Raw genomic sequence first — 16,048 nt, forward strand, 5'->3', positions numbered from 1 at the left:
TGGAAAATAAAAAGAGCACACTACACGTAACACCGACCAAAGTATTTTAATCAGTGGGGCAAACCCTACTACATCCCTTGAACTTATATATACCAACACCAAGACCTCATAGACTTGAAGGAGCTAAACTTTAAAGAAAGAAAAACATTATCAAATCACAGTGAAACACTGCACTAGCAGAAAATATGCCTAACAGACACAGCTAGAGACTAAAAACACACCACATGAATCAATGTGCACATATACTCTCACATGCAAACACACCACACACACACACACACACACACACACACACACACACACACACAAAGAAAAAATACACATTAACCTGAATATGCAGAGAAATTAACATTAAAACAGTTTGACATTCCCTTACATACACAAAACTATTAACATTATCTACTGCAGCCATTATCTCATATACAAAAGAGAAATTCTCTATCACATCATACTATATCATGTATAGACCTATATAAATCCTCCAAACTACCATTTATCCTGTTGGAGATATTACAAAATGTAGAGGCTAACTGGAAACATGTTTTATCCTTGCACACGCATTACATGCCTTATGTCAAATTTAGATGATTTTTTTTCTGGATAAACAGTATAAATATTATTAAGCAGCTGAATTCTGTTCTCTATTCATATCCCACCACAGTTCTGAAAACTGTCATGGTATGTTTATTTTTGGCAAAATTTTTTAGCATCTTATAAAGTAATAACAAGGAATGGATAGCATCCATTGCCCCAGTGAGCAAAGGTTGGATCGTCATGCCAAAAAGCTATATAATGCAGAAATAAATACAGTCCAGGAAAGTTTTTTTCCAAATGTTCCAGTCTGAAAATATGAAAAGTTAGCCTTGGCTCCAGGGACTTTAGCATAGTCAATTTCCTTACCATGGTGTTTGTCATTCTTCAAATAATTAAATAAGTATGCAGTTACATTTATAAGGTCAGCATTCTTCCAGCATGCTATCATTTTGTTTAGAATAATGGTCTCTAAGTTCATATGCTTTGCTAATGATTTAGTTACCCAATGTTTGTTGTATTCACCCTTACTTCTAAAGCTCTAAACAATTCACCTGTACTTAATACATCTGAAACAATGATTTCTCCTCATTCCTAACAAGTAAACTTCAAAAACTCCCTTCCTCTCCCTCATATATTCCAAGATAACAACATCATAACTGTAGTCCATCCACCTTTTAGTCATGCTAGAATTGGAAAATCCTTCGGTAAAACTGTCCATGCCAGCTGGAATAATGCCACTGCACAACTATGACAACTTGCTAAGTACATATGGAAGACACATGCAATTGCATCTGCTTTGTAGAAAAAGGATACTCTCCACCGAGCTATAATCACACAGATGCCATAAATCCTAAAGATTTTTTAACATAACAAGGGACTTTGATCGATTGTAATATACTAATGTACCTTATACGTCTTCTTCAAAGATTATAGATAGTGACAATAAACAGAACAAAGAAATATTTGGAGCAAAAATGCAAGAAAATTAGAAAATCGTGTGAATGAGGCTTATACAAAATTATAAGTCTTAGATGGCAGAAAAAAATGTTAGAATTTCAAATGTATTTTCATCAAAATGTATAGAGTTTCTGCAAAAGGTAGGAAAGAAAGTTAAATATGAATTGGGGAAATAGAAGAGGGAAAAGATAAGTATTTATAACTGCAGATAGAATATGTAGGGGCAAAAGGGGCATTGGGGGATTAAAGGGAGTAGGAGTGATAGTTTAAGATGGTTGGTATGAAATGATACAGAGGAGAATTGGATTTAATGGGAAGTAAATGAAAATAAAAAAAATATGTTGTAAGTGATCTGGTGAATACCGCATACAGTCAAAGATGTCAGGAAGGTTTAAGTGACACCTTGGAGTGAAAAGTATTTAAAGGATTCTTCAGTAAATAAGAAATGTTTGAGATGATGTTTGATTTTCATAAGGAGGTAATGAATCTTATGCCTGAAAGAAATATTTGCTATGTACGTGTTGCCATTATAGAGATGCTGCTGTCTATGTTGTACGATTTGTTTATTAGGGTGGTTAGACAGAAGGAGGACTGATATTTAAGGCTGCAGGATGAAGTTCTAGTTGTTAGTAAACAAGCAAGAAAATTGAAGCTGTCTTGTATTAGTTGGCAGAATATGGATGCTTGGAGTAGAATGCATATTTTGTTTATTGGTGGCCACTTTGTTTTTGCTATGGCAGAGCAGTCAGTTTTTCTTGTGGGGGCAGTGTGCTGAATCTGCAATTTTGATTTGAAGTTGTTTGAAGAATGCATTGTTTTTCTTAGATGTTTTGGAAAGGATACGGAGTTAATACTGAAGTTGAGTGAGTAAGACTGCTTTACTAATGGCTATTCTCCCTTCTACAAAGATTAAGTGTATTGATATGTTAGCCCAGAAAATGAGACTATTAATTTTGAAATGTTAATGTAAAAGTGAAGGCTAAGGGACTGATCTTGGCAAATGGCAAAGTATATAAAATGTGTTGTGGTGTCGATGGATTCTTTGTGATTTCATGTAATACTCAGGTTGTGTGGAACTGCAAGGAGTTTTGGTCATATTCCAAATATCATACAATCATAGGAGATTACTAGGCTATCAACCCGGAGGTCATTTTATGCCTAGCCATTTCATTGCAATGTAATACCATAGAAATGCTAATCAATATCCAGGATTGAATTTAGTGATGACTGCCCATGTCCAGGAGGGTTGTTGGCTCTATCCCTGGTAAGAATTGATGGTGCCCCATCCACTCATCCAGGTTCCCCTTGAACAGTGTCATAGAGGTGCTCTGCTTCACATGAGTTGGTAGCATGTTCCAAAGACATGGAAGTTGCTGAGAGAAAAATCTGTTCCTCCAGCATGTCCTATTTATGCTGCAGAACATATTTAGGCCCCTGGAATGGGTAGCCCTAGTCCTGTTTGATTTATGGATATGCAGCAAGTTCATTAGGTTTGTGTCTTTGATTGCTCTGTAGGCCAGGCATAAGTCTCTCCTAAGAAGTCTGTATGATACGGAGTATAGTGTCAGGGACTTTAGTCAGTCTGTGTAAGGCACATGCTGGAGCCCCTTGATCTTCTTTCTTAGAAACCTCTGAGGTCTCTCTAATTGCTGCAGGTGCTTAGTACAGTACATGCTAAACGGGGCATCATACTAAAGTATAGGCTGCATAAGTGACGAGTACAGGAGGGTTATAATTTCTTTTGCTCTCAAGGTGATGCCTTTACTAATCAAGTGTGCTACACAGAAAGCATTCCTTACTACAGCAGAGACATTGCGGTCAAGGTTAAGGTCACAGTCAACTTGTGATCCCAGGTCCCTTACCACTTCATGGAGACTTAGCTTATTGTTGTGGATTTGATAGTGTGATGGGACATTGTGCCGAAGGGAATGATGATAAATTTCCTTGCATTCAGTTTGAGACCATGACTAATACACCAGTTGCTGGTCTGAGTGAGACCCTCCTGGAGTATACTGATATAATTTGGGGATTCAATGATTGCACCTAGTTTGCAGTCATCTGCAAACTTGGCCAGCCACAACCCTTTAGTTTTGACCTGAACTTCTAAGATGTGTATACCAAACAGTAGGGGGCCCAGCATCGACCCCTGTGGCACCCCACTGGAAACAGGTCTGCTGGTTGATGTGGAGCCACCTGCTTTGATAGTGTGTGTCTGTATGTGAGCCATTTGGCAACCCATCTTACAATGAAGGGGTTTAGATTCAGTTTGCTAGGTTTATCAGTAATGCCTGAATGTGAGATTCTGTTGAGAGCCTTTGCCAAGTTGAGGTATGCTGTGTGCACAGATATGCTCTCATCAGTTGCCTTGGGCACATTTTCAAAGAAATCCATCAGATTTGACAGGCAAGATCTGCGCTTCACAAAGCTGAATTGGGTAGGATCCAGGGTTTGGAGGTCACCTATGTCTTTATTTATGAGGTCCATAATGATACATTCCACGGCCATTACAGATGAGGCTGGTCAGGCTTATGGGTCTGTAATTCCCTGGGTCTGTTGCTATGCCACATTTGTGATGGGAATTACTATTGCTGTTCCCCATTCTGCAGGACAAAGCCTGTGGTTAGTCTATGACTGAAAAGCATACTTAGTGGTGATGCTAACTCATGTTTTAGCCTGTTTAGAAGACAGCCTGAGATGTCATTTTGTCCCATACAGGCTGTGATTTTTTGCTTTGGACAAGGCTTTGAAGACCTGCTCTTTAGATATGTAGGGTGGGGGAGACGTTTGGGGAAGGTTTCTTGTAAGTTAGGAGGGGATAAGGGAGTGAAAATTGCTCCAAATCTATCCATTAGTAGGTTTGCTATCTCTGTGGGGTCAGTGTGTGGAATAACGTTGGCCACTAGTTCTGCACATGCTTTGGTTCTACCCTTTAGGTTACATACATAGCTGTAAAAGGCATTATGGTTATTCTTGTCTGTACCTGTTTGAGAAATCCTCTCAAAGGAGCCCTTGGATGATTTGACAAGTTGAATTGTTTGCCTGTTGAGGCTGAGGAGTGTGCTTTTCCAAACTTGGGGCCTTGCCTTTATTTTCTTAGACAGCAAATTTTTGTATTTATTGAAAAGTTTGTTGTTTGTTGATGCTGGATGTCCACCATAGCAGCTTGTTTTTACCTGTGGCTTTGAATCTTTCTGGTACAGCTGATTTTATAAACTTATGCAAGTGACTGTACAGGGCCTTAGTGTAAGCTTCGGCATAGTTACCAGTTCCAGCTTGGGGTAGGGCTTGGAGTTCATTTATACCTTCACCTAGGGGGGCCTAGTTTACCTTGAAGTTTTTTAATCTGATTTCATCCTTTGTGAGTTCTGGTGTTAGTGTCAGCTCGAAGGTAACTGATTTGTGGTCAATTTTAACTAATGAGGGTGTGACAGTGCATCTGCTTGACATATCAGTGAGGACCAGATGCAGAATGTTTGTTCCCCTTGTTGGGGTATGGACAATTTGTTCCAGGGCATTTGAATTAACAAAGTCAAGGAACTTTTGCCCTAGTGAGTTAGAGCTAGCGTAGGTTTCCCAGCTGATGGTGGGATAATTGAAATCCCCCATAACCAGTATGTTTGGTAAAATTTGGATTGCCTCCAGTTTGGTCAAGTAGGATTTATGGGTGTCATAACCCATGGAAGGGGATCTATACCTGGCTATGACTTGAATGAGTGTCTTGCCCACCATAACCTGGACCTGGATAACTCCATGGAATTGTCCAGTCTAACTAGATGGGAAGTGAATTTATCTCTAATATAGATTGAAGCCTCCTTTGGTTTTCACACATTCATTTTGCGATTAAAAGGTGTGGAAGGCATTGTAGCCTTGCAAGGCTAGGGTACTGTTTGAGGCCTTGAGCCAGGTTTCTGTGACTGCACAGACATCTACATCTTCTATTGATAGAAGTGACTCATTGGTTAATTACACATTTGATGTTGTTTTTGGGACCTTGCCTAAAAAAGGCACTATGGATGAGGCAAGAGCCTTTGCCAGCAGCTGAAAGCCTAGAGGTGTCAGGTACAAACTTTCTCTGGCAAAGCAGCGAGGTTTGTCAACCATGGCTCCCCAGTCTGACAGGAAATGGATTACCTTTGAATGACACCAAAAACTGAGCCAATTATTGAAATCAATCATTTTTTGTTTATACTGTATCATCATTCTAGGTGAGGATAGTATGCTGCTAAAGGCTAGGGACACACCTGCTTGGGACATACTCAGAGAGCTCAACCATGTCTCTCTTCATAGAGTCCAGTGAGGTACATCTCAAATCATTAACATCAACATGAACTATGACTGAATCATAATGGTACTTGTTGCTGAGAGACCTGAGTGTTGAATCCTGACACCGGACAGGCAGCTGACCATGACTTTCTCCTTGTCCAGCTTGGTGAGTGGGACATCCATGTGTCTCACTACTGAGTCTCCAATGGCAAGAAAATTAGTTTTTTTGAGTGTTACATCTTATTGGCTTAGTGGGTGAGATACTGGTGTTGCCGTGTGTCATGGGTGTTTTGGGGACTGTGTTAGTTCTAGTAGTCTTGTGTTTTGGTAAGTTTATCAAAAGAACCTCCACGTATGTTGATTTACATGTTTGATGTGTGCTATGTGTGTGAGTAGTAGTATGTGTATAAATAGTGGTACTATGAGCATATGCAGTGATGGATGAGTTTGCAAACTTCTCCATGTTGCTGTTTTGGGTGAGAAAGAGCATAGATTCTAGATTCTTGGTGTAAATACATCTCTCGCACTCTGCACTAGAGTGTGTTATTAATATAGGGTCGCCTGTGTACGGACATGAGGCAACTGCTACACGTCCTCAAGAGACACAAGTCAACAAGGCTGGCAGGAGAAACAAGGGTAGTCCAGCTGTCCATAATGCTAGGTTGAAGACTCTTGTCACTAGGGGGTGGCTATTCAGAATTGATCATGGAAGAGCTCAGTGAATGGATATTTCTGCCTGGGTTTTCGGGAAAATTGGATTTAGTTTTGTGTGTGTTTAATGATACATTTAGTCATCCACTTTGATAATAGGTTGAGGTTCTTCTCAACTTTTTTCTGATGTTGATGCTACAGGGGGTTGATCTCTAGATAATCAGGTTATCTGTGTATGTGACAATGTTCTTTTTTCTGGCAGTTGATTTCAGAGGTTGTTAATAAACAGTGAAAAATAAAATACTGTAAACGAAACCCTTGAAGTACCACTATAGACAGTAAGGAGTAGGAGAGGACTAGTTTATCTGAAGACTTTTCTGTAGAAGAAATCATTGAATCAGAGAAGGTGGCCAGAGCCTTATTCCACTTCTTTTTGTGGCATTAAGCAGTAGAGTTTGCTGTATCAGGCTGAATGCTATGGTGAGGACTATGAAGTCAATAACTCTGAGATTGTCTTTGTCCAAGTTACATAGTATGTCATCTGTGTGTAGAGAGCATTTATGGTAATACAGCCTGACCAGAATCTTTGCTGGTGAGGTGAAAGGATGTTGTATTTTGTATACATGTATTGAGTTTTGCAAATATTAGCTTTCCTGATTTTTTTTAGAATGGGAAGGACAGAGATGGGTGTAATATCCTTGGTACTATATGGGTTTGCAATTTGGGGTAAGAGTTTATAATCACTTTTTTTCACTCATAAGGTTATTTTTTTCAATTTGTTTTTTACAGCATGCAGATTTTAAAGATGAAGGAGTAGGGGAATGATGCCCTGCCTATGGTAAATTAGGGACCAGGTTAAAATTTCATCACTGCCTGGGGGCATCTGTGGCGGATTGCTCTATTGCTTTATTGATCTCTTTGAAAGTGATTTTTATGAAGCAAAAGCTGTGAAATGTAGAAGGAAATCATGATAATGGTTGGTTGTGGCAGAGTAGATTGGACAAGTGGCAGGAAGGTTGTAGATTTCATTACAAAAGTCCTCTGGATGAAGAGGTCCTCAAGTTCTATAGTAGTAGTTTTATTTACGTTTTTTTTTGAGTGCATCATTTTGTTGTATCCTTCCTGTGATGCAGCTGACAATGTTCCAGAACCTTATACCTTCTGATGGCTTTTCTTTGTTACATTTCTGAGTAGAAAGCATTTCTACATATGTTCTGCGGTTGGGTGATTTGTCTGGGATTGGAAGCTTTTTGAGGAATTTGAGTTCTGTGAAAAGCTAACTGCTGTTGTTGATTTTAAATAGTCTTGTGATTTTGAGAAAATACTTGCATTACAGTAGAATGCATTTTTCAGTCAGTGCTTAGACTACAATACTAGAGTTACTCAGTGGAAGGACAACAGACTAGAATATTTTAATAATTTCATCTTGCAAAACTGCCATCTATTTCATTTTTTTAAGTTGGGTCATACTGTGATACATCTAAGGGGTACTTTAGTTTTGCTGTTTGCATTCTTTTTGACTAAGTAAAGCTCTGATTTATAAACAGTGCTAGTTCTTATTTTTTTTTCTGAAAATCATACTTCAGGTTAAAGACTGATGTAAAACAATGAAATACAGCAGAAATGGAGTTCACAAACCACATAGTTAAACTTATTTTTCAATATTTATAGATAAATGTTGCAAACATGTTTTTTAATAAATTTTACAGATTCTCTCCATCTCTTTTCTCATAAGGCTGGCATATATGAAGATGACTTTTATGATGGGGCTTGGTGTGCAGGAAGAAATGATCCCTTTCAATGGTTTGAAGTTGATGCCCGACGACTCACCAAGTTCACTGGCATTATTACACAAGGAAGAAACTCTCTCTGGTTGTGAGTATTAATCTAAATCTGTCAACTTTCAGCACTTCATATTTAGTGTGTTTCATCTGTAAAGGGGATGATCCTCTTTGGTGAACTCCAAATGTGATGTTCTACATTTTGTAAAAATGACTGCGGTGGTGGTGCTGTGGTAGCGTTGTCGCCTCACAGTAGGACATTGTCCTGTTCAATTCTCAGCTAAAGCGTCTTCTGTGTGGAGACATGCATGAATGGGCGTACCTTCGTCGAAGGTTGTGCATCAGAGCTGGCAACTCGGCACATAACAATCTACTGCCAATCATTAGCGGACCGGAGTTCCGCTGTGGCGACCCCTAACCGGGAAAAGCTGAAAGACACGCACACACTGATGTACTCCTCAGAACTGGCCATACTTCAAAAGATAGATCATTGTCTGCAAAACGAAAAAGTGATAGGCACAGATTATTCAGTTACTCATAAAATGGATGGATATGTTATTGTGTCACATTCATGGTTAGTGGAATGACATAAGATGCTGAAGGATCATTGCGTGTGAACTGAGTGCAGCAGTCAATGGTCATCTTCTAATTTCTGAGGGACAATTTAAGCTGTGTCACTATGGCAGAGGTCTTAAGTTAAAGCCAAAGAAATTTAGTGGTTGCTCTTTAATCAGTGTTAGCTGATACACAGGAGCCTGATGAAAGTGTATGGGTGTATGCAAATTTCTAATGTGCTTTCCATTCATGAACTCAGTCTATTGGAAGGTAAGCCTACCAATAAAGTTTGTGGCCATAGTGGGATATGGAAACTCATAAGATAAAACAACATGAAATCATGGGACTACGTACTGATCTGGGTGCAAAGTGCAATTCGGACAAAATGAAGAGGGATGGATGTGTCATACGTCTCATATCTCTAGTTGACAGCAGAGAGTAGCTCATAAGTTGCATACAAGCTGGAAGGAAAGTAGCAAGATAAACACATACACACAGGCGTATGCACACACACACACACACACACACACACACACACACACACACACACACACACACACAAACACACACACACAAACACACACACACACACACACACACACACACACACACATATATATATGTTGCATTTTTCAATCTGCTCTCATTTGAAATTTCTGTAAACTGAATCTTAACCCATCAAACAAAAAGCTATTGGATGAATCCATCTATAAAAAAAAAAATTAAAAAATGCTTCTGCAGGAGGCAATTCCCCATATGCACATTTTCACCCCCACACCTTTAAATATACCAACTCCATGATAACACAACACTGAGGAAGAAGGCAAATTCTCTCACCACACTATCTACCAATCTCATAGAAATCAGACACACACACTATCCGTTAAATGTAAAAGTGAATGGAGCAAAGCCCTTATCATACACTGCTTCAAACAGCTACCTGCAAGGTTTTGAACAACTGCATATATCAATACAACTAAATTAAATGTACTGCAATATACCTGCATGTCAATTAAGTCTTGACATAATGATTGACATTCTAAATTTGTGATTATGGCTCATATAAACACGTATTCCTTTGATCAAAAACTCATCTGATGTAAACTACAAAACACTGAAACTCATTTCACTGAAAATGTAACACACAGACTAAATATATCTGTAAATCTTGTATTGTTTTTTGTTGTTTTTGCAGGGAGGCAAACACACTCACTCACTCACACACACACACACACACACACACACACACACACACACACACACACAACTTAAATATTGTAATTCCACAGTCAGAAAACTGCCGGTGCACAAACTTCTAGATGTGGAGGTACAACTTAACAGTGGGCATTAGCAAGGAACTGAAAATGATCAACAATTTGCATTATAATTCCTGTCCTCAAAAACCAATCCAACAGCCATTTTCTACAAGACTTTTTGATAAAGGTAATTTTAACATGAGAAAATGGGGTAGGGGTCAGTTCATACTATCAAATGTGGAATGTGGAATCAATGCCCTTGTATACATGAAAAGGAGGAAGTTGTTTTAAACAATACCATAAATTCAAAGATGTTTTTTTTAAAGGTAGTTGTTTAACTAAATGGTTTGTATATACTGCTTTATGTGAAGGATGTTCCAGTTTTTATATAGGTAAAACACAGAGCACTTTACATCAATGTATTTATGAACATCTTTATATTAAGAACAACAAAAAAATAATAATGCCTGGTATAAACGTTTTCTTTCGTTATTATTGCCAAGGGGTGGGGATGTCAAAGTGTTGTTAGAAAACAAAGAATTAAAATGGCAGTTACAATTACAAGCAACCTCTTAGCTAGGTTTAAATGAATATACTTCTATACAGTCTGTTTTAATTATGAGGGTGAATAAGTTTTAATGGGTTGAAAGTTTTAAAAGTTTTATGCTTTGTATTTTGTGTGACACAGGCTTTGCTTGAATTTCATTAACTGCTGCATAATGATTTCTCACACTGTTCTAGGTTAATTGGATATGTGGTTAATTGATTGGTTTTGTATAAAAAGGCCATTTTGGTGATATGGTTTAATTCTGATGAAGTCTTGTTTGTGTTAAGGATGAAAGAGCTTAATCTGTTTGGTAATAAAATAATAATACATTTTATTTTATAGAAGAATCCTGGTTGTGGCTTCTGTTTACTAACTTTTTATTTTTTCTTGGTTGTTCAGTGGTAACACTCACTTTTTCAGTTATTAGTCATTTGTTTTAACTCATTACAGCCGAGTGCACCTCCAGGCGTTTCTGCAGTTAACTCCCACTGTGCTTTCAGGCATCAAATATTGCTTGTTCATATTAGCATTAATCCAAAACCCTGCTACATACAATGTATCAGAATATTTTATCTTTAAGTGTATGTGATGGCAAACACAACTGTACTCGCAACATCTGTGTTATCATTAATTATTTTGTATTATTCATTGTCCTAAAGAATTAATTAATTCATTAATAGGCCTGGGTTGAGTAATTTAGTCTTTACACAGTGAGTTTTTGTAATATATTTTTGAAATCCCTTCTTTACAGCCTCCAGCAACTGAAAAGTGATTGACATTTGTCAGGTCATATAGATTGCATTATTTCAAGTGATGATCACAACTGCTAGATCTTCAACATTTGTTATGCAGTTATTGTTACATACAATTGTAATATATGTTTTATACAGCATTCGATTGTAAAGTATATCTACATTTAGTTAAAAATACTGCACTGTCTGGTGGTTAGTGTAAAAGACTAAAGCTCTAACTTGCTAATGACCTGCTTCTTGTGACAAGGTAGTAGAGTTTTAACCTTTCAACCTCCATTTACCCACTTTGATGCTATTGATATTTATGTAATGTCATGCAGTCCACCTTCAAAGTTATCAAAAAGTAATTGCAGTTTACTTTTTCATAACAATAAGGGATGTGCACAGTCAGCAGAGTAGCTGTTCCTGCTGGTGGGGGTGATAGCTATCTGTGGATGAAGGAACATTAAGCTATCATTTTAAACAGCCTTTAAGTTAACTTTGTATGAGTAGTGTAGTGTGTGTGTGTGTGTGTGTGTGTGTGTGTGTGTGTGTGTGTGAATTAATTTGGAATACATTACTATATATAGCTACTTTTTGTTTGTGAAAAACAAATCTGAAATATGTGACTTTGGTCATTATAATTTTTATCAAGTTTCTCGAAACAGGCATCTGGTAAGGATGAAATTAACAATGTAGCTATATTTGCCAGGTTTAGGAAATGGTTGTGGATAAAAATTATCAGCACTTTTGTGCTTGAAATGCTCTGAAATTGGTACTTTTGCCATTATTGGTTAATGCATTTTGCTTCACTGCTTACTTGGAAAAACATGTTCATTTAAAACACATAGTAATAAATTTTGCTGTAATAAACAAGAAATATAATTTTAAAAAATAAGAAGGTGAATCCAAAAGAACACATGCAATTATACATGATCTTAAAATATGTATTGGGGCATGATTTTGAAAATAGCCCAAGATACATTTAATCCATCACTGCCCAGGTTTATATACTCTGTAGTAGTACTGGGCACATCACTGTTTTGTACATCATACTTTTCAGCATCTTTGGCATTCTTCTGTCATAGACTGTCTTTTACACTTAATGTTAGTTGGCTACACTACTAATACTTTGATACCTCCTAATTATCCCTAGTTAGAGACATTTGATAAGCCTGTGAAAGGGATTTTTTAGAATTGTTTAAACCTAGCCTTAATGGTAGGAAACATGACTTTTATAATTTAAGTAGAGTTGAATATGAGGCATTGAATAATTTACAGAAGAACTCACAAATTATCATAAGAGAGGTGGACAAAGGAGGTGATGTAGTTATTTTAGATAAAGGAAAATATAATGAGAAAATGTTGGCGATGCTTGATGATGCATTTACATATGACTTTTAACTAATGAGCAGCTTAATAAGTTAATACAGAATGTTCACAGTGACTGTTATGATTTTTTGATGTGCAATGGTATTAATGGTGATTTCTATAAATATTTTGTAGTAGAGACTCCATGCATTCCTACAATTAGAGGCCTTCCTAAGGTACACAAGGATGTCAATGATCCCCCACTTAGACCAATAGTTTCTAGTAAGGGTTGGTTGACTGAACCACTTTCAATCTATGTTGAGAAGCATCTCAAGGAAATAGTTGATAATACAGGAACTATTGTTAAAGATACACAACACCTTTTAGAGAACCTGCAGCATATGTGTGTTCAGATCATTATAACTCTATAGTGTTATTTGTTAACCTTATTCACAGCTATCCTCAATGAGACTGGCTTAGATTTTATTAGGTTGTTTTTAACAAGTAAAGGAATCTCGAATTATAGTATATTGAAATATACCCTCCTGTTAGAACGGATATTGAACAACAACGTATTCATTTTTGGGAAAAATATTTTTTACAAGTCAAAGGGGTAGCAATGGGTACCCCTTGTGCCAATTCATATGCAAATTTAGTAATGGCACAATGGGAAGTTGATTATATACAGAATACTAAGTATGCAAAATACATCCCATAGTACAAAAGATTCGTGGATGACGTATTTTTGATATGGGATGGACCAATGCATTAGTTTGAGGGCATTTTGAGATATATTAACGCAATGACAGACTTCCTGGAATTTGCGGCCAATTGGTCTTATGACAAGACTGAATTTCTAGATGTTAGTATCTGGAAAGAGGGTGAGAGAGTGGAGAATGGAATATTCAGAAAATCTTATAGGAAGAAAATTTTTTTACATTGTGATAGCATATACCCTTCTTATGTATATAAGAACATTATACAGGGTCAGGGACTTAGGGTTTCCAGATTGCCCACCTCAGATCATGCATGTATAAAGGCCCTTAAGGAATTAGAGATTGATCTTTCTAAGAGGGGTTGCAAGGAAAAAAGAGAGTGGTAATCTAAGAGATAATAGGACAATTGATAGATGCAATAAAAGGAGACTTTTTTTATAAGAGATCTATGAACAACAGTATGCCACATGGCAAGTCCATGAATCAAGGTTTCCAGGAGGTTAGGGTCACCATTCCCTACTCAAATTATAGTAGAAGGATACACGATGTCATCACTAAGAACTGGGGGATCTTAATAGCTGATGATAAGATTAACACTATTGTAGGACCAAAGCCAAGGTATACAAATACTAAATCTTTGAAAAGGTTACTATGTTATGAGAGGAATAGTCAGAGTAGGATTCAGTCAAGTCACAAAGGGACCTTCTCATGCAGGAACTGTAATCATTGCACTTATATGTTGAATAATGATACATCTATACACCCAGTAACCCAGAAGATCTATACATTTGATCATTATGCAGATTGTAAATCATGTGACTTGGTTTATTTTGCTACTTGTTGTAAAGGCTCATCTTTTTTATGTAGGGAAAATGAATAGAACTTTGCGTGAGAGGGTGAGGGAGCATCTCTATGGAATAAATAAGGACATTGAGACCAATGCTTTAGCACAACATGTGCTGAATCATGATCTCTCACATAATTTCAAGTCTCTTGTATTAGAATTAATTAATAAAAGTCTTAGGCTAGTTAATTTTAAAAGTTATACAGAAGAAGTCAAGATAAAATGGATCATTAGGCTACAAGCTGACAAGGCTCATGGGCTTAATGATAGGGTTTCGTTGAAACCTTTTTTGCTTGACAGACCACTGAAACACTAGTATGTGTTTAGGGCTGTTTCAGTTTGTTTCTTTTTATTTTAATAGATCTTTATGATGTGATACGTTTTTATCATGTATATATCTTCTATTGAAATTTCAATTAGGTTTTTATATAAGATATTTGTTCTTAAGTTTTATTAGTCTATAATGCTTTCTTAAATGTTTACTGTTACCTCTTGATTATTAATGGTCAGTATCTTATACATGAGATAACATCTCATATATAATATTTGTATATATATATATATATATATATATATATATATATATATATATACTTTTGTACTTATTTAGTGATCTTATCTTTGCTATGTTATAGATATTAATGTATTTCACATGGAGAGTTGCTACAATTGGCCTTTAATGTGTTAGTTGATACAGTGACACTATTGGTTTTCCATAAGTATTTGCTGGCTTTTTAATATGTCTGAAGGAACGTCCGTTGACAGAACACAAAAGCACTTACATCTGTGTTGTTATTTTTATGTATATTAAAGTGCTCGTGTCCCATCCATGGTGTCACCTCTGGAGATTATTTTTCTAAATCTTTGGCTGGTCTCATAGAGGTGCTTTGTCCTCAAACTGTTTTTTTTCTGCAAACCTTGTCATATACTTACTGCAAGTCAAGGAATGCCCATTTGGACTCTTTCCTCATCTCTAGCTTCTTCTCAATTATCTGTGTCACTGCAAACATCAGATTGGTTATCCTGCATTCTGATCTGAGTCTGAACTGCTCATCTTCATTCTTAGTTTCTACTACTCTGTGTATTTATGTCACCATCCACAGAACAATCATGCAGTGATACAAGAGATTTTTACCTCTATACTGCCTATGTGGTAAATGTCCCCTTTCTTCTTATTTAGTGGCACTAGAATGCTTATTCTTTAGTCATCTCAGATACAGCTTTCTCTGCATACTGCTATATGTACCCTCTGGAGACATTTCTCCCCTACATCACATACCATCTTGATCATATCTTTTGTGGCCTCATCTAAGCCTGCTGCTTTCACTGACTTCATGTTTTTAGTCCTGTTCTTACTTCTGTTATTGTTGACTCCTCCTCCTCTTCTTTCATTATAGACTATGTCTGGGGAAGTAGAGCATCTTTAGGCTTATATTTATTCAGAAGTTGCTGGAAGCACTCTTGCCATCTGTCTTTGATGTCCTGTGAACTGGTGAGTAGTTTGTTGCTAGCTACTGTTGTGAATGTTGTCTAACGACTATCTTCTTTATTTTTCTTTGTTTGCCTTGCAATCTGATAGAGTTTCTTTGTGCCGTCTGCTGATTCATTTTATAGAAGCCAGTGACGTGTATCTAATGATTTGTTCTTTGCTACTGCAACTGCTCTCATAGCATCTTTCGTAGCCAGCCAGGATTTCTTCTTAGCCTGGTCCATATTTTCTGTATCCCACCTTTTCCTTCACTCCTCCTTTCTTCTGTTGACTTCCTGGACTACTGCATTACATCACATGTTTTCCTTATGTACCTTATTTCCATACCGTGTTCAGCTTCATATTTAATCCTCAGACATGCTATGCTGAGAAGCTGCCATTCTTCTTCTCCATCTATTTCTTCTTCTACATCA

At 37.1% G+C, this 16,048-nt stretch overlaps 1 protein-coding gene across 1 annotated transcript in view; it reads left to right on the top strand.

The window, feature by feature from the left end:
- The window catches only part of CPXM2 (carboxypeptidase X, M14 family member 2), a 1,728,300-nt gene that overhangs the window by 868,440 nt on the left and 843,812 nt on the right, over positions 1-16,048 (top strand). The window contains exon 4 of the mRNA XM_044056018.1: positions 8,141-8,280. Within this exon, the coding sequence (XP_043911953.1) occupies positions 8,141-8,280 (140 nt within the window). The remainder of the gene's footprint in view (positions 1-8,140; positions 8,281-16,048) is intronic.

Source organism: Protopterus annectens, chromosome 14.part0, assembly GCF_019279795.1.
Source record: "Protopterus annectens isolate FY-2018-M chromosome 14.part0, PAN1.0, whole genome shotgun sequence".
Classification (NCBI taxonomy): domain Eukaryota; kingdom Metazoa; phylum Chordata; order Ceratodontiformes; family Protopteridae; genus Protopterus; species Protopterus annectens.